The sequence below is a fragment of the Lithobates pipiens genome, unplaced genomic scaffold (genome assembly GCF_037356315.1).
Source record: "Lithobates pipiens isolate NorthernLeopardFrog02 unplaced genomic scaffold, aLitPip1_a1.2 Scaffold_13, whole genome shotgun sequence".
Classification (NCBI taxonomy): Eukaryota; Metazoa; Chordata; class Amphibia; order Anura; family Ranidae; genus Lithobates; species Lithobates pipiens.
In genome coordinates this window covers 535733769-535757114 of record NW_027507718.1, presented here as the reverse complement: position 1 = coordinate 535757114, position 23346 = coordinate 535733769, and the positions used below count along the sequence as shown (strand labels likewise).

Genomic DNA, 23346 nt, shown 5'->3' with positions numbered 1-23346 from the left:
ACCACTACAAAAACTCCATCGGAACCAAAAATCCCTTTGCCCGACCGGTTTTCCGGTGACCGTAAAGGGTTTCGCAACTTTAAAAACAGCTGCAAATGATATTTGAAGTTGAGGCCATCCTCGTCTGGCCCTGAAACTCAGAGGGTTCAAATCATTATCTCTCTACTACAGGGTGACCCCCAGGCCTGGGCCTTCAACCTGGAACCAAACCATCCAGCCCTGCTAACAGTAGATGCCTTCTTTGAAGCCCTCGGGTTGCTATATGATGATCCGGATCGTGCTGCTACTGCAGAATCCACCCTGCGTAACATAAAGCGGGAGTCCGCCGGGAGTCTGCCGTTTTTTTTTTTTAAAAGCCAGCAGCTACAAATACTGCAGCTGCTGACTTTTAAAATAATGACACTTACCCGCCCAGCGCGCCCGCGATGTCGGCACCCGAAGCTGATCTCTTGATTGTCTCTCAGGTGCTGCCGACGCCATCTTGGGTATGGGAATCAGGAAGTGGAGCCTTTCGGCTTCATTTCCCGGTTCCCTACTGCGCATGCGCGAGTCGTGCTGGAGGGTGAAACTAGCTTGAACTGAGGTTTTGTACACAGCGGTGTGTTATTTGTATTACAAATGTATGGAAGTTTCACAGAGGGCAATGCATTGTTTTTTGTTAGGCTTGTATTGTATAGCCTGCATATGGGGCGAGGCTCCCCTCCCCCTCCCTTTTCCTGTAACATTGATATGTAAATGAACTTGTTTGCTGGGTTCATGCTACAACCTTTTGGAGACACAGGAAGTTGGTGGGAGGAGTCGGGGGTCTTCTGACTCACGTTAGGACAATGGGAAATACTGGCGTTTGAAAGAGTGTTTTAAATTTTAATTTCAGTTTTTTTCTAAGGTTTATACTGTAATACAGTTTTGGGTAGAGAGCAAACAGGAGGCCTCCATGTTGTTTGTTGTAATATCGAGGTACAGAGAGAGAAGCCACATTGTTATTGGGACGCCTGTCTTTACATGAACTTTAATGGCATCCCAGTCTTAGTCCGGAGGGTTCAATATTGAGTTGGCCCTTTGCAGCTATAACAGCTTCACCTCTTCTGGGAAGGCCGTCCACAAGGTTTAGGAGGGTGTCTATGGGAGTGTCTGACCATTCTTCCAGAAGAGCATTTGTGAGGTCAGGCACTGATGTTGGACGAGAAGGCCCAGCTTGCAGTCTGCACTATAATTCATCGCAAAGGTGTTCTATCAGGTTGAGGTCAGGACTCTGTGCAGGCCAGTTACGTTCCTCCCAAACTCGCTCATCCATGACTTTATGGACCTTGCTTTGTGCACTGGTGGGCAGTCATGTTGGAACAGGAAGAGGCCGTCCCCCAAACTCCTCCCACAAAGTTGGGAACATGAAATTGTCCAAAATGTCTTGGTATGCCTTAAGAGTTCCCTTCACTGGAACTAAGGGGCCAAACCCAACCTCTGAAAAGCAACCCTCACACCATAATCCCCTCTCCCCCCACTCCATAATCCCCCCCTCCCCCCACTCCATAATCCCCCCTCCCTCCCACACCATTATCCCCCCTCCATCCCCACACCATAATCCCCCCTCCATCCCCCCACACCATAATCCCCCCTCCATCCCCCCACACCATAATCCCCCCTCTATCCCCCCACACCATAATCCCCCCTCCATCCCCACACCATAATCCCCCTCCATCCCCACACCATAATCCCCCCTCCATCCCCCCACACCATAATCCCCCCTCCATCCCCCCCACACCATAATCCCCCCCTCCCCCCACTCCATAATCCCCCCTCCATCCCCCCACACCATTATCCCCCCTCCATCCCCACACCATAGTCCCCCCTCTATCCCCCCACACCATAATCCCCCTCCATCCCCACACCATAATCCCCCCTCCATCCCCCCACACCATAATCCCCCCTCCCCCACTCCATAATCCCCCCTCCATCCCCCCACACCATAATCCCCCCTCCATCCCCCCCACACCATAATCCCCCCCTCCCCCCACTCCATTATCCCCCCTCCATCCCCACACCATAGTCCCCCCTCCATCTCCCCACACCATAATCCCCCCTCCATCCCCCCACACCATAATCCCCCCTCCATCCCCCCCACACCATAATCCCCCCCTCCCCCCACTCCATAATCCCCCCTCCATCCCCCCACACCATTATCCCCCCTCCATCCCCACACCATAGTCCCCCCTCTATCCCCCCACACCATAATCCCCCTCCATCCCCACACCATAATCCCCCCTCCATCCCCCCACACCATAATCCCCCCTCCCCCACTCCATAATCCCCCCTCCATCCCCCCACACCATAATCCCCCCTCCATCCCCCCCACACCATAATCCCCCCCTCCCCCCACTCCATTATCCCCCCTCCATCCCCACACCATAGTCCCCCCTCCATCTCCCCACACCATAATCCCCCCTCCATCCCCCCACCATAATCCCCCCTCCACCCCCACACCATAATCCCCCCTCTATCTCCCCACACCATAATCCCCCGCACCAAATGATTGGGACCCGTGCACAAAGTAAGGTCCATAAAGAGCTGGATGAGCGAGTTTGGGGTGGAGGAACCCGACTGGCCTGCACAGAGTCCTGAGAACCACATAGACCACCTTTAGGATTATATAAAGCAGAGACTGTGAGCCAGAAGAGGTGAAGCTGTTATAGCTGCAAAGGGCCAAATCAATATTGAACCCCCCCGGACTAAGACTGGGGGGGCCATTAACCGCTTGCCGACCGCCGCATGTATATATATAAATCGACAGAATGGCGCGGCTGCGCAAATGGGCGTACCTGTACGTCCCTTGGATTTTCCCCCCATGCCATCGCGTGCGCCACCACCGGCGCTTGCCCACCGCGAGCTCTATGAGTGTGATCGCAGGTCCCGCGCACTCGATCACCGCGGGGATACCCGCGATCGTCTCACGGAGAGGAAGAACAGGGAGATGGTGATGTAAACAAGCATTTCCCCTGTTCTGCCTAGTGACAGGACACTGATCCCTGTGATCGGGAGCGGTGATCAGTGACGTGTCACACACAGCCCCTCCCCCCCACAGTTAGAATCACTCCCTAGGACACACTTAACCCCTTCACTGCCCCCTAGTGGTTAACCCCTTCCCTGCCAGTCACATTTACACAGGAATCGCTGCATTTTTTATTTGCACTGATCGCTGTATAAATGTGACTGGTCCCAAAATAGTGGCAAAAGTCTCCGATGTGTCCGCCGCAATGTCGCCATAAAGTCCCAATAAATAAAAATCGCTGATCGCCGCCATTACTAGTAAAAAAAAAAATAATAATAAAAATACCATAAAACTTTTCCCTATTTTGTAGACGCTATACTTCTGCGCAAACCAATCAATAAACGCTTTTTTTTTTTTTTACTTACCAAAAAATATGTAGAAGAATACGTATCGGCCTAAACTGAGGAAAAAACGTTTTTTATAGATTTTTGGGGATATTTATTATAACAAAAAGTAAAAAATAAAAAATATTGCTTTTTTTAAAAAATTCAAAAAATCTAAAAACTATAAACTAAAAATCTTTTTTATGTTTATAGCGCAAAATATAGAAACCGCAGAGGTCAAATACCACGAAAGAAAGTTCTATTTGTGGGGAAGAAAAAAAGACGTCAGTTTTGTTTGGGTGCCGCGTCGCACGACCGCACAATTGTCAGTTAAAGTGACGCAGTGCCGAATCGCAGAAAGTGGTCAGGTCTTTGTCCAGCGGAATGGTGCGGGGCTGAAGTGGTTAATGTGAGTGTAAAGGCGTCCCAATACTTTTGAATAGTGGATGTGTCCGGGTTTCAATAATAAAAACAATTAGGATCCCCTCACACGTGGTGTACGATGATTGGGGAAAAGGGCTGCTGTCAGCTGGAAGGGATTGGAGGGCAGGAGGCGCTGGAAGAGCTGATTATTTGTCTGGGGGGCTCTCCTCCTGGGGAAGTCATAGTCAGACCTGGGGGGCTGTTCACACCAGAGGGGGTATGTTTTACTTCTCATGATGTACATGCTGGTGTACCTTGTGCATGTGTGCTCTGTGTGTACATTGTGCATGTGTGCTCTGTGTGTACATTGTGCATGTGTGCTCTGTGTGTACATTGTGCATGTGTGCTCTGTGTGTACCTTGTGCATGTGTGCTCTGTGTGTACATTGTGCATGTGTGCTCTGTGTGTACATTGTGTATGTGTGCTCTGTGTGTACCTTGTACATGTGTGCTCTGTGTGTACCTTGTGCATGTGTGCTCTGTGTGTACATTGCTCTATGCTCTGTGTGTACATTGCTCTATGCTCTGTGTATACATTGCTCTATACTCTGTGTGTACATTGCTCTATACTCTGTGTGTACATTGCTCTATACTCTGTGTGTACATTGCTCTATGCTCTGTGTGTACATTGTGCATGTGTGCTCTGTGTGTACCTTGTGCATGTGTGCTCTGTGTGTACATTGTGCATGTGTGCTCTGTGTGTACCTTGTGCATGTGTGCTCTGTGTGTACCTTGTGCATGTGTGCTCTGTGTGTACATTGTGCATGTGTGCTCTGTGTGTACCTTGTGCATGTGTGCTTTGTGTGTACATTGTGCATGTGTGCTCTGTGTGTACCTTGTGCATGTGTGCTCTGTGTGTACATTGCTCTATGTTCTGTGAGTACGTTGCTCAAATACTCTGTGTGTACATTGCTCTATGCTCTGTGTGTACATTGCTCTATACTCTGTGTGTACATTGCTCTATGCTCTGTGTGTACATTGCTCTATACTCTGTGTGTACATTGCTCTATACTCTGTGTATACATTGCTCTATACACTGTGTGTACATTGCTCTATACTCTGTGTGTACATTGCTCTATACTCCGTGTGTACATTGCTCTATACTCTGTGTGTACATTGCAATTCATTATACAGTCACTGGTGTGAAGAATGTGTAACAACTAGAGGTGAGATGTGGAACTGCACCAACCTCTCTGGTCTTGCACAGTACTGCAGAGCTCTGCCTCCTTTTACCCTGTAACCATTAGGAGCTCAGGATGGAGGGGTGTTTCCTGTACATTCTGTAGGGGGATGTATACAATGTATATATTATATGTTTGGTATAGGTGTGATATAAGTGTGTCTTATTTGTTAGTAATAATAACGTTATTTCACGCTCCTGATTTTGCTTGATACCACCACACACCCCTCCTCCACCCTTCCTGACAATCTGTGTTCTGGATGAAGGGACCGCACCGTCCTCTCTGCTGTCTTCTCTTCCCAATAAACTTTTCTTTGTAAAATAACAGATTTTTATTAAAATGTTCTGCAGATTTTCATCAATAACACATAGAAGTATTGGGGATAGAGATGATGATCAGATTACACATGGAAATACTGAGATGGGAACGTCAACATTTTACAGATGGAATCATTCACTGAAGAATTTGTACAAGCAGCACATCATTCATTACAAGAGACATTCATTTCTGTTATCTCTGAACACCTTATCAGCTTGTCCCACCTCCAGACCCCCAAATCCCTCATTGTAGAAGAAGGAGACCAACTGTCTCTATGTTCCCCAACAAGACCTTCCAAGGACCCCGAGAACAACAATTTCCTCTAATAACATCTTTCTGTAAAGTCCTTCTAGACAGAGAACCTGTTATTATATAGAGAACCGAACATTAGCATATAAGCACTTAGTCATCTCATCTCATCATTAGTAAATCATGTGATCCCTCCCATCATTCTATCTATATCCAATCATTAATCAATATTCCCATATACAGAGTCAAGGATTTCCACCTCCTGAGACTATATACCCCTCCCCCGTCACCTGTCCACAATCCCCGCCCCCTCTACATCATATCCAATATGAACAAGGCTAGCGCTGGCTGTATTCATAGTGACAATCATCACAGCCAATCACAGTGAGGGGGAGGATCAATCACAGATCCATGGATTGGTCATGTAAAGGAACCTGTGAGGACAGAAATGTGGGAATTCTCATTGTGGATATTAAAGTGTGTGTCTAGACAAATCCTATTGTTCTAGATTTGGATGGAGTGGGGGAGGATTAGAACCCCTGTCAAGTTTGTACTGCTATCCGGGGCTCCATCAGAGAGATTTCCCCTCACTTCCTGTCCTGGTGACAATATTTTATCAGACAGGAAATGAAGGGAAATCTACAACAGGGACACAGACAGTAATAAAGGTCTGACAGGGGTTCTAATCCTCCCCATCTCTACTAAAGAAAAGGATTTCTATATCTGTTTGTGTTGTTGTTGGAGAGTTCCCCTCACTTCCTGTCTGGTGTTGTCATTGACACAGGAAGTGAGGGAAGATCTCTAATGGAGCCCTGGATCTTAGTAAAAATCCAAAAGAGGCTCTACCCCTCCCCCATTCCATCCAAATTTTTTTTTGCTACAGATACAGAGTGATGGTGGAGACCCCGGGGCCGTCATCCTGATCCTGGCTACACTATGTAGTGTGTCACTGACCCAGAACAAGCATGCAGCCAGTGAAGGCTGAACAATCTGACCTCCTGCATGCTTGTTCCTGGTCAGTGACACACTAGGTAGTGAAGTGAGGTTTAGGATGAAGATGACGGCCCCGGAACCTGCAGCTTTATAAATAAATCCCTCATGTTTCCTGTCCTCTGCTTCCTCCTATTGGATGAGTATTCCACCAATCACCAATCAGATATTCCACCTTGTGATGTCTCTGGGCAGATCTCTCACTTCTGATTCTCCCCCACATATCTGTATATAACCTCCCCATACACATACCCCAGCATGGAGGGGCTCAGTGAAGGTGGTGGTGAAGGTGTGGAGATGTCGGATCGGGTCACACAGATCGTAAAAGGAGATCCGCCCGGCCTCATAATCCAGATCTATCCTGACTCTCCTACTGGAGACACCGCCGGGTAATGGGGTCTTATTACTGTCATGTATCACTGAGAGATGATTAATCAACCCCCACACCCCCTCCAACCTCCTCCCCACCTCCAAACCCCAGGACTTCTTATTATATCCAATCAGTGACTGACCTCCTCTCCTCTCTATACTGGGGTAACACATCCCGACTCTCCAGTACTCTGACCCCCCGACATCCACTTCCCAGTAATGTCTCCCTGAGGAGAACCTCTGACTGCTCATCACCTGAGAATAAACCTGAAACCTCTCTGCTGTTTCTGGGCGATTCTGATATGATGAGGAGGATGCAGTTTTCCTGTCATCTGATATATGTAGATAATTACCAGCTGTCCTCACATCCAGTAATATGTCTGTAACCCCCGACACCCCCGATGTTTGCTGTACAGCCCCAATATTTGGTCCTCCAGCCTGGAGGTGTGAGTGTTGTATGGTGGGGGAGGGTTGGGGAGGTCCCCTGGATGGTTGTATGGTGGGGGAGGGTTGGGGAGGTCCCCTGGATGGTTGTATGGTGGGGGAGGGTTGGGGAGGTCCCCTGGATGGTTGTATGGTGGGGGAGGGTTGGGGAGGTCCCCTGGATGGTTGTATGGTGGGGGAGGGTTGGGGAGGTCTCCTGGATGGTTGTATGGTGGGGGAGGGTTGGGGAGGTCCCCTGGATGGTTGTATGGTGGGGGAGGGTTGGGGAGGTCCCCTGGATGGTTGTATGGTGGGGGAGGGTTGGAGAGGTCTCCTGGATGGTTGTATGGTGGGGGAGGGTTGGGGAGGCCCCCTGGATGGTTGTATGGTGGGGGAGGGTTGGGGAGGTCCCCTGGATGGTTGTATGGTGGGGGAGGGTTGGGGAGGTCCCCTGGATGGTTGTAGGGTGGGGGAGGGTTGGGGAGGTCCCCTGGATGGTTCAGCATTGATGTGACCTTCGCCCTTTGTAGTAGAATGTGGATAGACATGTGTGCCTGGACATTTCTCTACATTTACCCCAGACATGATATCAGATAGACCTGTGTGTAATGTGTGTGAGATCCCCCCCACATCCAGATCCCCCCCATCATGGAGGAGTTTATCATGTCTCTCTCTGTCCTCATCATCTCCATCCTCAGTATCACACAAGTCACCTGTGTCTGATTCCTGTAGGACAGTCAGTGGATCCGTCACGTTACACAGCTCCTCAATGTGACGCAACTTCCTGGACAGCTCCTCCTTCTTTATCTCCAGATCCTGGACCAGATCATTGATTATCCCGGAGATCCACTCTGCCTGCCAGGAGATTTCCCTCAGGACTCTCTTCTCCAGGTCTTCCAGACGTCTCCTGAGGTCTCTGAACAGGACAGTGACTCTCTCTGTCTCATCATCTGCTTCTCCTTGTACTTTCCTCCCGTGTTCCTGCAGACTCTGGACTCTTTTCTCCATCTCCTCTCTCTCTGTGTTCAGTTTCTGCAGAACATTTCTCAGTTTCTTCTTCTTCATCTCAGAGGCCTCATCCAGAGTCTCCACCTGGTGTCCCCGATGTTCTCCATCCAGCCTGCAGGACATACAGATACAGGTCTCATCCTCAGTGCAGTAATACTCCAGGATCTTCTTATGGACGGAGCATTTCCTGTTCTCCAGGGAAGTGGTGGGGTCACATAAGACGTGTTCTGGTGACTTGCTGTGGACTCTCAGGTGATTGTCACACAGAGAAGCTTCACAATGCAGACAGGATATGACAGCAGGTACAGGAGTGTGAATACAGTAAGTACAGAAGACCCCGGACTCCTCCTGATCCGGATGGGTGGACAGGAAATTCTCCACTATGTTCCGTAGTGTTATGTTCCTGTGCAGTGCAGGCCGATCCTGGAACTCTTCTCTGCATTCAGGACAGGAATAACCTCCAGACCCCTCCTGTGTATCCAACACAAGACCAATACAGTCCCGGCAGAAGTTGTGTCCACATTTCAGCATTACAGGATCTGTATAAACGTTCAGACAGATGGAACATTCCAGCTCCTTCCTCAGATCTGCAGACGCCATCGCTGAGAGCAGAAGAGACAATGACAGTGAAAGCCTTTGACACACATTACCAGTTCTGTACATTCCTACACAGGGAGGGGCTGACACCGAGACACGTAGTCATAGGACTCCTTATACAGAGGAACACAGATAATACATGGGAGGACTCCTGACAATAATCTCCCTATCTGGGGAAATAAAGGACATGTAATAAGATGAGGGAACGTTGTGTCAGGAATTCTCCTTCATATCATTAGAACATTTCACAGACAAAGGAACACAAAGTTGATGTATTTGGCTGCAATAACACAAGTCATACGGATAGAGCCGGATTACCCACAAGGTGCCCCAGGCAGGTGCCCGAGGGACTGGCAGCTTTCCAGGGGCCGTCTATATCTTCCTCATTTCCCCTTCACTATCACTCTCAGATAATACGAGTGTAAAACATTTCACACCTCAATCAGGGATTGCAGCAGATGATAGTAGATCTGTGGTCCTGGCTGGGAGATCCTGACCAATAGATGTCTCTCTCCTCAGTTGTCTGTCCCATCTCCTCCAACCAGGTCCACATATCTTTATTCATAGAGGTAATGTGTTACAGGACATACTGATGAGGAGGTGGAGCTGTGATTGTGGTCGATGATCCACCTGCCGTAGACGGACACTCAGAAGGGAAGCTCACTCCGGAGATCGCTTTCAGATCGATAGAAATCTAAAAAGTCTCATTTAGTAGAGGACGAAGAGAGGGCTTCATGGTGTAATATGTTCCAAAAAGAAGATTTAGTTTCCAAAGGAGAATACAGGCTTTACATCCATAAAAAGACAAATTGAAGCAGCCAGGTGGCTGTTCAGCGTGATGACATCACAAGTTTTCCTCCACCCGACGCGTTTCCCCATAGAAGGCATCAACTGGGAACGGAGATCATACCTGGACGTCAGCACACCGCGCTTAACCACTTTCAGACCGGACCATTTTGCTGGTAAATGACCAGAGGTCTTTTTACACTTTGGCACTGCGCTGCTTTAACTGGTAATTGCGCGGTCATGCAATGTTGTACCCAAACGAAATTTGCGTCCTTTTCTTCCCACAAATAGAGCTTTCTTTTGATGGTATTTGATTGCCTCTGCGATTTTTATTTTTTGCGATATAAATGGAAAAAGACCGCAAATTTTGAAAAAAAATGATATTTTCTACTTTTTGTTATTAGAAAAATCCAATAAACTCAATTTTAGTCATACATTTAGGCCAAAATGTATTCAGCCACATGTCTTTGGTAAAAAAAAAGTCAATAACTGTATATTTATTGGTTTGCGCAAAAGTTGTCACATCTACAAACTAAGGTACGTTTTCTGGAATTTACGCAGCTTTTAGTTTACGACTGCCTATCTCATTTCTTGAGGTGCTAAAATGGCAGGGCAGTATAAAACCCCTCCAAATGACCCCATTTTGGAAAGTAGACCCCCTAAGGAAATTGATAAGAGGCATGTTGAGCCCATTGAATATTTTATTTTTTTGCCTCAAGCGATTGAATAATGACAAAAAAAAAATTTTTTTTTTTTTTACACAAAGTTGTCACTAAATGATATATTGCTCACACATGCTATGGGCATATGTGAAATGACACCCCAAAATAAATTCTGCTGCTTCTCCTGAGTACGGGGATACCACATATGTGGGATTTTTTGGAAGCCTAGCCGCGTACGGGGCCCCCGAAAACCAAGCACCGCCTTCAGGCTTTCTAAGGGCGTAAATTTTTGATTTCACTTCTCACTACCTATTACAGTTTTGAAGGCCATAAAATGCCAAGATGGCACAAAACCCCCACAAATGACCCCATTTTAGAAAGTAGACACCCCAAGCTATTTGCTGAGAGGCATGTTGAGTCCATGGAATATTTTATATTTTGCCACAAGTTGCGGGAAAATTACAAACTTTAATTTTTTTTTATTTTTTTTTCACAAAGTTGTCACTAAATGATATATTGCTCACGCATGCCATGGGCATATGTGAAATGACACCCCAAAATAAATTCTGCTGCTTCTCCTGAGTAAGGGGATACCACATGTGTGGGATTTTTTGGGAGCCTAGCCGCGTACGGGGCCCCGAAAACCAAGAACCGCCTTCAGGTTTTCTAAGGGCATACATTTTTTATTTTACTCCTCACTACCTATCACAGTTTTGAAGGCCATAAAATGCCAAGATGGTACAAACCCCCCCAAATGACCCCATTTTAGAAAGTAGACACCCCAAGCCAGGGGCGTAACTATAGGGGGTGCAGCAGTTGCGACCGCAACTGGGCCCTGTGCTGCAGGGGGCCCATGCAGCCTCCTCTACATATGGCTGGCAGCAGCATAGGCAGCTAGGTGTACAAGTGCACTAGGCACACGGGTGCCTGGAGGTGGAGGGTGACTAGCAGAGCTCCATGCTCGACTATCGCACTGGCTGCTCTTTAGTTGTGCATTCCCCGCATGACCTGTGTCCTCAGCCAGCTCCTCAGTGTACCCCTCTCCTGCTCCATGCATTGCCGCTCAGTCCAATGTCTGTTCTCCCCAGACAGAGTCCCGCCCCCCCCTGAGTCCGGCCCACACTGCACTGCATACTTCTCCCGGGTAAACAAACTTTAAGCACACAGATGTAGTGCAGCCCTATGAGAGCTCCCCGGAGGACACTGCAGGCTTGTCTGCCAGCCCCCCCCTCCCCCGTCATACACAGATGATGAAAGGTCTTTCTGGGAGATATGCCGATCGCCCGTCCAGCACACTGGATGGAGCCCAGGCCAACATGGATGAGTGCGCGGCCTGCAGCTTGGTCATGGTGACTGAGAGGACCCCATCCCCCACACACCTTTACATACCCCCTCCATCTCCCCCTGGGGACAGGGACCGCTTCTCACATGGGGACAGGGACCCCCACCTCCCCTGGGGACAGTAACTTCATCTGCCCTGGAGAAAAGGACCTCATCTCTTCTGGGGACAGTCCCCCAATGGGGCACCTAAAAAAACAAAAAAAAAAACTACTGATACCAGTGGTGGAACTACAGGGCTCACAAAGGTCATACCTGTGACCACGCCCTAAAGTTCCACCGCCGGACTCGGAGGAAAGGGCCCTGGCTGGGGTTTAGGGGGGCCCTTCATGGTTTCTTGCATCGGGGCCCTGAAGGTTCTAGTTACGCCACTGCCCCAAGCTATTTGCTGAGAGGCATGTTGAGTCCATGGAATATTTTATATTTTGCCACAAGTTGCGGGAAAATTACAAACTTTTTTTTTTTTTTCACAAAGTTGTCACTAAATGATATATTGCTCACGCATGCCATGGGCATATGTGAAATGACACCCCAAAATAAATTCTGCTGCTTCTCCTGAGTACGGGGATACCACATATGTGGGACTTTTTGGGAGCCTAGCCGCGTACGGGGCCCCGAAAACCAAGCACCGCCTTCAGGCTTTCTAAGGGCGTTACAGTTTTGAAGGCCATAAAATGCCAAGATGGCACAAACCCCCCCCAAATGACCCCATTTTGGAAAGTAGACACCCCTAAATTTAGGGGTACACTAGTGAGACTAGGTAATAAATGGCGGGTGCCCTGAAACTATAAAAAAATAACTAACCAACCAGCGTCACCTGTAACAGTTATATGGTGATCACTGGTGAAAGGGTTAACTAGGGGGCAATCAGGGGGCTTTATGCGGTAGTATATGGGGGTCCCTGGCGCTATAAAAAGCTGCGGCGAACCTAAATACCTACCTGCCTAACTAGCGTCACCTGTGACACTAATACAGCGATCAGAAAAACGATCGCTTATTAGGCTGGGTTCACACTGGAGCGATGCGGGAACGCCATAAATCCGCGGCGGGTTCCCGCATCGCATGCCTCCCGGCGGCAGTTCACACTGCCCTATGCGAACTGCTGGGAGTGTCAGTGAAATGTTACTGACACCCCCAGATCAGTTCGCATATCGCAGTGCGATCTGCAAACTCGGATCGCATGGTGTGAACACCCATGCGATCCAATTCTGCTGCGGACTAAAAAAGGGTCCCGTGCGAGTTTGCGGCGGGTGCGACACGAATTCAGCCATACTATCTGTATACTATCTGTATACTATCTGTATGGCTGAACTCGAATCGCACAGAGATCGGATGTGATTTGCACTGCAGTGCGGTGCGAATCACATTCTTTCTCATAAACCGCTGCAATGTGAACCCAGCCTTAGTGACACTGGCGACGGGGGGTGATCACGGGGTTAAACCTTTATTGGGGGGGTTAGGGGGGTACATTAGAACTAAAGGGGGCTAACCCTAACTGCCCTAACAGTTATTACAGTCACAAATGACACCAATGCAAAAAAAAAAAAATGACATTGGTGTCACTGTGACTGGGGGGCAGGGGTAATTGGGGGGGTGATCGGGGGGGTGTGAGTGTGCCTGGCATGTTCTACTGTGTAGTGTCGTGTTGGTGCAACTCACCGATCCTCTCTCCTCGGTGTCGGAACGAAAAATACCGACATGGAGGAGAGATTACATCACTTCCTCTCCTGTGTTTACATTACAGGAGAGGAAGTGATGTCACGAAGGATTTCCATTTGTCGGGAGCGATCGCGAGGGGGTGGCCATGAATGAATGGCCGCCCCCTCATCCCGGATCACTCCCTAACGAATACCGACCGCCGCAGGCACCGGGCGGGGGCCCGATCGGGCCCCCGACCCGCGGGTAGGCAGGGACGTACATGTACGCCCATATGCCTGCCCGTGCCATTCTGTCGACGTACATCGTCGTGCGGCGGTCGGGAAGTGGTTAAATACCTGTCAGGCAGGATAGACACCAAAAATGGACATTCAGCTCATTCCCATCGGTGTCCCCTATTTGGTCACATTCAAGTTAGGTTTGAACGATATAGAAAAATATCATTTAATTCAAAAAAATCATTATTTTATTAAAACATGTTAAGAAGTCCCAAAGAGGTTATTAACAAAAGAAAAAAAAATATATAGGAAAAAAAACATATGTATATATACCAAAAATACACATATGTATAAAAATAAAAAATAAAATAAAAAATAAAATAAAAATCGAATTAGTCCAAATACATAGTATTAACCACTCTTTGGACACTCCGGACTGAATAATCCATGGCCCTCTCTCTTGTAGAAAATGAATATATAAAAAATCAGTATACATGTATGTATTCTTCCCAAGCAACATATTCGGGAACATACACATTCAAAATATATCGAAAAAAGAAAGCTGGGCTGAAAAGCTTATATGAAAAATAATGCTAAATGATATCGATACCACCATAACACCAACTTCATTTCACCTTATGTGCAAATTATTGATATAAGCACAAAAATAATGAAAAGCTGTATTAAAATAATAACACGTGAATAGTCCAAAAATAATGAAAACAGGAGAATGAGAAGATAAAACTTCAATCCGCTTAGGTGACTTGGCACACAACACCCTCAGAGTTTGAAGCAAGTGCCCCCAGAAACAGAATCCTCCACCACTAGATCCAGTGAGGCTTACCAGCTAGCAAGATCTCTTTTTAGGGAGATCACACGTGCCTGTAGTTTTAACCACCAATCCAGACCTTCCAGGGACCCAGCTGATATTTCCAATCTGTATGCCCCCTCCTCAAAATGTCTCTCGTTTCAACCACATTGGTTTAATAAAATAAAACAAAAAGGGTCCCATAGCGTAACTCCGTATAAAACTTTTAATAAGCAATATAAAATCAAGATTGTACACTCACAATTCTGCTGTATACAAGCGGGTATAAAAATAGCGAGCCGGCCGGCTCTCTCTGTCAGGAACTTACCAGCAATGGACAGGTACAGCTGCGTGCACACAGGGGTCGGCGCGTGTTTTCTGCGCGTTCACATGCGCGTTCGTTTGCGCGTTAGTGTGCACGTTCGTGAGTGGCGTTCGTGCGCGTGCTCGTTCGCGTGGTCGTGAGTGGCGTGCGTGCGCTACTTCCCGCCACTGAACGTTTAAAGGTTCCTCAAGTGCGCCGGTGCGGCGCTGTTTCGTCTCAGCTTCCGTGTATCTGAATACCTGATCCAGAACCCGATTACTTGAATACCTGATTCTGAACCTGATTACCTGCTACCGTTACCGACCCGGCCTGCTTGACTTCTCTGCCTTCTCCAATCCCGACCCGGCTTGCCTGACCTCGATACCTCTTCTGCCTGCGATTCCGTTGCCAACCTCTGCCAGTTTACCGACACCTCTTTTGCCTGCTGTTACCACCAGTCTGCTGACCTATTGACCCGGACCGTCTGACTCTCCTCCAGCCTGCTGCCAGTTCAGTCCTCGGCTTCTGAAGCTACTGCCTGCATTTCTCAGCCTTCCAGCAACCTCTAGTCGCTCAGCCTTCCAGAGGGATCTCCGCTCCACTACCAGCTACAGCGGTCCTATCCAGCAGGCCCTCCTACCCACTGTGCTCTCGAGACCGCTGTTCCCATTCCAGCGGCTCCTGAACCAGCGCTGTAAGAGAGGTCTCCTCCTACAAAGTCGGGCTCCCACACCTGGACCCTAACACTCTCTCTCGCTCACACTGCCCGTCCTTCCTAGACCAATGGGGAATGGCGGTGACGTCAGCACGCCGCTCAACCCTACGTCGTTTCGTCACAGCTGACTTCTTCCTGGGGTACGGGCGGCGCGCTGATCCACCGCCTTAAGTATATACTGACCGCAAATTGTAAACGCCCACTTCTGAGCTCCTGGTTCCCGCTCCTAATTCACCATTTTGGACTAGGGCAACATTAACATATTAGCCCAATCATCCGGCATATACTATAAGGTATCTTAGGGCGAAAAAGAAAAGGAACCGCTACACTGTATTATTGAGAGATTCACATATAATATCTCAAGTAAAAAACGTCCCACTCTCATCTCTCAATATACGAATACCTATGTACCCATTTGAACAAAAGGCTAAATACCCAAAATAATGTATCAAAACATATATAAAAGGATAATATTTAAGATTATAAAAAATTATAAGAAAATTTTCTCTCAGCATATGTAAAAAAAAAATTCTTACAAATTGCAACATACAAATTCATATATCATAAATTTATATATAATAGAAAACCTAATACTTTAAAAATGTATTTTTTATATGGAGAAATATCTCATTGTCCCCAATTGATATGGGCTCAATTATCCAAATATGGACTATGGGTCAAACCCCCTGATATATTCATGGGGTACAACCCCTAACACCAGAGGCAGCCCCAAATCAAAATGACTGACCTCTATTCTCACTATCCATTTATAGACTATGGGTCAACCCCCCCTAACACAATCGTAGTGTACACCCATCAGAGCTCTAGAGACCCTAAAACCCTAACTTCTATTCCCGCTTGTATAAAATGGGCCATCAATTCCTACGCTATCCCATATATAGCTAGAACCTGTGTACACATTAGGTGTACTCCGTATACAATGTTCCCTACACTATGTTCAGATATACTACTCCCATCTCAACCTTAAAGAAAAGATGATGTCGGCTAGAGGAATATATCAAAAGAAGGGCCCCTTATTAAAATTGGAAAAAATAAGGGACTATTAGGGGGTAAATAACCACCATTAAAAATACGGTTCGGTCACACTCAGTGCCTCTATATACCCCGTAATTATATGGGGATCACTTTTCCCAAAATTAATTGGATCTAAACCAGGAACTCACAAATGGTTCACAATACATAGGCCTAACCATTATCTATAAAGGCATTCACATCAACGTCCATGTTAAGACCATGTGGTATATAACACCGTGTTCTATAAATCCACATCATTTCAAGTCTCGACAAATCCCGCACCAGGGAGCTGCCCCTCCAATGTGCACTAAACTTGTCGATTCCTATAAACAGAGTGTTTTCGGGGTTGCGATCATGATGTAAAGCATAATGCTTGGATACAGAATGGAATTTGTATCCATTCTTAATATTCGTGATATGTTCTCCCAAGCGAACATGCATAGCTTGGTTCTGCCTATATATTGAAGCCCACACGGACATTGTAAAAGGTATACTACGCCCTTGGAGCTGCATGTTATAAAAGGTTAAATTTCATGTTCTTTCAAGGTACTAGTGGAAATAAATGATACTGTTTTCCTCTGTTTACTCTTGTTCAAGGTACAAATCTGACACCGTCTACATTGATGGTATCCTGTTAACTGTTGGAAAAAATAAACCCTCTTGCTTGGAGGATCTATCACATTAGGTACTATCCTATTCCTAAGGGAGGGAACTCCCCTAAAAATAACCTCTGGGTTGGTTGGGAGGAAGGTACGAATAATCCTATCGTTACCCAATATATGCCAATGTTTACACAACATCCTTTTGATCGAATAATGTTGGGTTGAGAAAGAAGTAACAAAAGGGATAATGGGTTTCTCCTTCTTGTTACCCAAACTGTCTTTCAACAGTGAAGCTCTATCGACCTCAGCAACTTGTTCTATGGTTTTATCCATAGACTCAACATCATAGCCCTTCTCCTCCAATCTCCCCTTGAGGATATTCGCCTGCAACCTATAATCATTGACATCTGAACAATTCCTCCTCATTCTTACAAACTGGCTTTTAGGGATTGATTTTAACCAAGAATTATGGTGACAACTCCCCACGGGTATAAAAGAATTCCTATCAGTCTTCTTGAAGTATGAAATAGTTTTAAACCTACCATCACATTTACTGATTGTTAAATCCAAAAAGTGGAGACTGTCTAGATTAGCTTCCACTGAAAATCTTATACCCCTAACAGAAATATTATCAACAAATTCGTGGGGTGGCAATGGGGGCTAAGTATGCCCACAGTTTAGCTAATCTTTTTATGGCGAAGTGGGAGGAGGACGTCATCTATATACCTCGCCCAAAATATCAAAAAAGGGCTTCGGTCTTTATAGATGACGTCCTCCTCCCACTTCGCCATAAAAAGATTAGCTAAACTGGGGGCATACTTAGCCCCCATTGCCACCCCATGAATTTGTTGATAATATTTCTGTTCGAACCAGAAATAATTGTGGCTCGCTGCAAATTCAAGCAAATCTATAATATACTGTTGTTGCTGTACTGGCAGAGTGGACATAGTGTTCAGATAGTACCTCGCAGCTGCGACCCCTAATTTATGTGGGATAATCGTGTACAACGAGGTAACATCTGCCGTTACCAGCAAAGTCTGTTCACTCGGTTTAAAATCCGACAACAAGTTAATCACATGTCTAGTGTCCATCAAATACGAAGGCATTTTTTGCACTAATGGCTGAAGAAAAAAATCGATATACTTGCCCACCCGGGATGTAATAGAATCTATACCACTTACTATAGGACAGTATTTCTCAAATCCAGTCCTCAGGCCCCCCCAACAGGTCATGTTTTCAGGTTTTCCATTATTTTTCACAGGTGATTTGATCAGTTTCACTGCCTTAGCAATTACTACAGCCGTTTCATCTGAGGGAAATCCTGAAAACATGACCTGTTGGGGGGGCCTGAGGACTGGATTTGAGAAACACTGCTATAGGACGTCCCGGGGGGCAAGTAAGGTTTTTATGAATTTTAGGCAAATAATAGAGCACTGGGGCCTTTGGTGCCTTTGGAACGAGAAATACTCTTTCTTTCTCATTCAATATTTTAGATTGAAAGCCCCTATCCACCAAGGATTGTAGGGTTTTCTTATATTGAATAACAGGATTACTTGGCAATATAATGTAGGTATCCCCATCATCCACTATATTGTGCATCTCTTTAACATAATCCTGTCAATCCAAGATCACTATGCCCCCTCCCTTTGTCTGCAGGGCGAATAACCAAGTTTTTGTTATTGCAAAGTGAATCTAAGCCCCCCCCTGACGCACGGTTCCGTTATATAATTGTCCGAAGAAGAGAAGCGTCACACAGCGGGAGCCTCCCATTGCACGGAGCAGCCTGAGAAGGAAGCGAGGAAGAAGAGACGCCGTGGAAGAAGATGCCGGATGAGAACACCGGGGAAAGGAGCAGAGGATCGGAGGAAGAAGAAGATGGAGGAAGAAGAAGATAGAGGAAGAAACCGAAGGATGAAGGAAAGAAGAAGGAAGAAGACCAGAAGAAAGAAGATGAAAGAAGTCTTTAATAAAGGACTTGTCAAAACCTGTCTCTTGTCATTTTTAACAATTTTGTCACTTTTTTGTTGAAATGGTAGGCCCCTTACCATTTCACACGGGGAAGGTCGGGATCTGGGGGCCCCTTTATGCGTGCGCCAGTTCACACGCTCAATTAATAATTTATCTGGTGCACAAATTAAGGTCTGGACCGGCTCAGCGCATTCATCTTAGTAAATTACCCCCATTGCATATAATTGGTGGCTAAGGAGGGGGCTGGGAAGCCGGCTGCCACATTCTTAGCAACCGATGAGTCATCAGCTGTCAGCGGGGTTCCCTGCTGACAGCTGAATGTAAAAAAAAAGGGTCCCCCCATGTCCATACCAGGCCTTTTGGGTCTGGTATGCATTCGGAGGGGAACACCCCCCCCCCCACGCCAGTTACTTTTTTTTAAAAGGCATGGGGTCCCTCCTAGAATCCATATCAGGCCCTTATAAGAGCATGCAGTCCGGCAGGTCAGGAAAGGGAGGAAACGCATGCCCTCAACATGGGGAGATGGCTCTGTCCCCCCAAAGTACCTTGCCCCCATGTTGATGGGGACAAGGGCCTCTTCCCGACAACCCTACCCAGTGGCTGTCGGGGACTGTAGGCAGGGGGCTTATTGGAATATGGAAGCCCCCCTTTAACAAGGAGGCCCCAGAACCCCCCCCCATGTGAGTGTGTATCAGGTGCATCATACCCCTACCTATTCACCCCAAAAAGCAGTGAAATGTAAAAAAAACAGCCAGTTTTTGACAATAGGCCCGAGCCGTCTTCTCCCTGGAACAGAAGATAGCAGTGGGGAGGAGACAGGAGCAGAGAGAAGACTGCAGCGGGGAGAAGACAGCAGCGGGGAGAAGATGGCAGAGGGGGAAGATATAAACAGTAGGGGGGGAGACGGCAGCGGGGAGAAGAGGGCAGCGAGGAGAAGAGGGCAGCGGGGAGAAGACGGCAGCGGGGAGCAGATGGCAGTGGGGAGAAGGCAACATTGGGGGAAGATGGCAGCGGGGAGAAGACGGCAGCGGGGAGCAGATGGCAGCGCGGAGAAGGAAGCATTGGGGGAAGATGGCAGCGGGGAGAAGACAGCAGCGTGGAGAAGACGGCAGCGAGCAGAAGACGGCAGCGTGGAGAAGACAGCAGCGGGGAGAAGACGGCAACGTGGAGAAGACGGCAGCAGGGGGCAGAAAGCTGCATCATTTTTTTATGTTTCACTGCTTTTTGGGGTGAATGGGTAGGGGTATGATATACCTGATACCCATTCATATGGAGGGCCGGGATATGGAGGTCTCCTTGTAAAAGGGGGCTTCGAGATTCCGATAAGTCACCCACCTGCAGACCCCAACAGCCACCAGCCAGGGTTTGTTGGGGAGAGGCCCTTGTTCCCATCAACATGGGGACAAGGTATTTTGGGATGAGGGGCAGAGCACCCCCCTTGACGCAAAGCACCCACCCCTCATGTTGAGAATATGTGTGTCAGAGAATCACCAGACTTCAACGTCGGCACTTCCCCGTGCGCCTGCGGGGAAGAGCTGCACAACGACGCATGCATATGCGTCGTACGACACAATGTCGTACACGCATGTGCAAGCCTATGCACACGGCGATGGGCCTTACCTGATTGGCCTGACAGTCCTATAAAAGGCATCAATGTGCTCTGTGTCTTTGCTGGTTTGTCTCCTCAGCTCACCTGTGTTCCTGTTTCCTGTTCCTGTTGACCACTTCCTGTTGTGACCCGGCTTGTTTGAAGACCACTCTGCTTCTCTCCTGATCTGACCCCTGGCTTGTTTAAACGGACTTTCTGCACTTAGCCTTGCTGGCTCACGGACTGATACCTGTGCTTGACCCTCGGCCTGCCTCTGGAATATCCTTTATCTCACGGACTGATACCTGTGCTTGACCCTCGGCCTGTTTCTGGAATATCCCTTGTCTCACGGACTGATACCTGTGCTTGACCCTCGGCCTGCTTCTGGAATATCCTTTGTCTCACGGACTGTACCTGTGTTTGACCCTCGGCCTTCACTCCAGGTATTGGAACCCCTGGCAGGCGTTTACCTCTACCAGTTCCAAGATCTTCTGCACGGGCATCTCTTCCTTCAGTGGACCTGCTGCATTCCAGTCACCTGCTGGCAACCCGTGCCTCTCTGTGCCCTGTACCCGCTGTTCCATCTTCAGGGGTACTGTGCACCCAGCTGCAAGGGAAGCCGCTCTCAGCACTTCGGCTTTGGTGAGTACCTGACAGTACAAACCAGCCATGTCAGAAGCCGACAGGGCTGGCTCACCTTTAGAGGCTCTCTGCCAGCAGGTTGCAGCCCTCACCCAGGCCGTACAGCGACTCCAAGATGGCTACTTCCAGATTGAGGGTCGCCTTCAGCACTTGGCAGTCGCTCCCAGTCTACCAGATTCTTCATCCAGCAGACCTTCTGCTTCGCAAGCCCAAGGCGATGCTACACCTGCGGTAGCCATGACCCTTCCGGAACCCAGGGTCCCTACTCCTGAGCGTTTTTCGGGCAGCCGGAAGAAGTTTAGGTCATTTAAAAACGCATGCCTCCTGTATTTGGCTTTGCAGCCCAGGACCTTCCATTCTGAGTCGGTAAAGGTGGGGTTCATCATTTCCCTGCTATCCGATGAGCCACAGTCCTGGGCCCATAACCTCCTAGAACAGAAGAGCCCCCTTCTTGATTCAGTAGAGACTTTTTTTGAAGCTATGTCACAACTATATGACGATCCCCAGCGCACCGCTACGGCTGAAGCCATCCTGCATTCCCTTACCCAGGGAAAGAGACCAGTAGAGGACTACATTGTGGAATTTCGGAAATGGTCTGGGGACACTAACTGGAATGAGGCTGCCCTTAAGTATCAGTTCCGTCTGGGCCTGTCTGAGACCTTAAAAGATGAACTAGCCCGAGTAGACACCCCTACATCCCTGGAAGATCTGGTCCAGTTGGCTACCAAACTTGATCGACGTCTACGGGAGCGTCGCTCCGAACGCCTCCAGTCACCTAGACCCATCTGGATGCTACCCCGGGTACCCCCGGTACCCGCACCTGTTCCAGCTCCCACCTCCTCTACTGATGGCGAACCCATGCAGCTGGGCTTGGTCCGGGCTCCACTCACCCCTGACGAGAGACTCCGTCGGCGTCAAGCCAACCTTTGTCTATATTGTGGTGAAGCGGGCCATTTCCTACGCAGCTGCCCTGTGAGACCCAGTAAGTGCCAACCTCGTGTTGCTGTGAAGTCCCAGATTGCGGTTTCCACCCGGTCTCACCTTGTCCTCCCGGTTTCATTACAGGTGGCGGAAGAGGAGGTTCGGCTGGGAGCCATCATTGACTCCGGGGCCTGCAGTTGCTTTATGGACATAACCCTAGCTCGGAGCCTGCACGTTCCCCTCTGCTCTAAAAAACAACACCTTCAGATTCATCTGGCCGATGGCTCCCTACCCTGCTCCGGTCCTGTGACCCAGGAAACAGTACCAATCTTGACATCCACAGACTCTGGTCACTGCGAATTTCTTCGCTTTGACGTTATCCACTCTCCTATGTTCCCAATCATTCTGGGTTTCCCTTGGTTACAAGCCCACGACCCACAGATCAACTGGAACAAGAAAGAAGTACTCTTTTCATCTGCCTACTGTTCACAGCACTGTCACCTGCCGACCTCCCACAAGTCCACCTCCTGCCTAACCATACAGACCATACCTGATAACCTGCAACATGTCCCTTCAGCCTATCATAATTTTTTGGACATCTTTGACAAGAAGAAGGCTGATACTCTGCCACCCCATTGGCCCTATGATTGCCCGATAGACTTGCTACCCGGTTCCGAAATTCCATTTGGTCGGATCTTTCCATTATCAGAGACTGAACTAGAAGCCCTACGCTCTTACATAGATGAAAACCTGGAAAAGGGATTCATCCGACCATCCTCTTCTCCAGCTGGTGCAGGCATCTTTTTTGTCGAAAAAAAGGACGGTTCTCTCAGGCCTTGCGTGGACTACAGGGAACTTAATAAAATTACCATTAAGAACAGGTACCCGCTTCCACTCATCCCTGAACTTTTTCAACGCCTAAGAACTGCCAAGATATTTACTAAACTAGATCTTCGGGGAGCATATAACTTAGTCTGAATCCGTGATGGGGATGAGTGGAAGACGGCTTTCAGGTCAAGATTCGGGCATTTTGAATATCTAGTGATGCCCTTCGGGCTCTGCAATGCCCCGGCCACATTCCAGCATCTGGTCAACGATATTTTCCGTGAGTATCTAGACAACTTCGTGATAGTATATCTTGACGATATTTTGATTTTTTCCAATTCCTTAGAACTGCACC

General features: G+C 48.0%; 1 protein-coding gene across 1 annotated transcript; it reads right to left on the bottom strand.

The window, feature by feature from the left end:
• Nucleotides 1–5276: 5276 nt before the first annotated feature.
• On the bottom strand, nt 5277–8954 carry LOC143975726 (E3 ubiquitin/ISG15 ligase TRIM25-like). The gene has a single exon (XM_077478227.1). The coding sequence runs from the start codon at nt 8924–8926 to the stop codon at nt 6689–6691; it is 2238 nt and encodes a 745-aa protein (XP_077334353.1). The 5' UTR covers nt 8927–8954; the 3' UTR covers nt 5277–6688.
• Nucleotides 8955–23346: the final 14392 nt, after the last annotated feature.

Excerpts from the sequence above, each read along its gene's own strand:
- LOC143975726 (XM_077478227.1), bottom strand. The coding sequence starts at position 8,926 with ATGGCGTCTGCAGATCTGAGGAAGGAGCTGGAATGTTCCATCTGTCTG.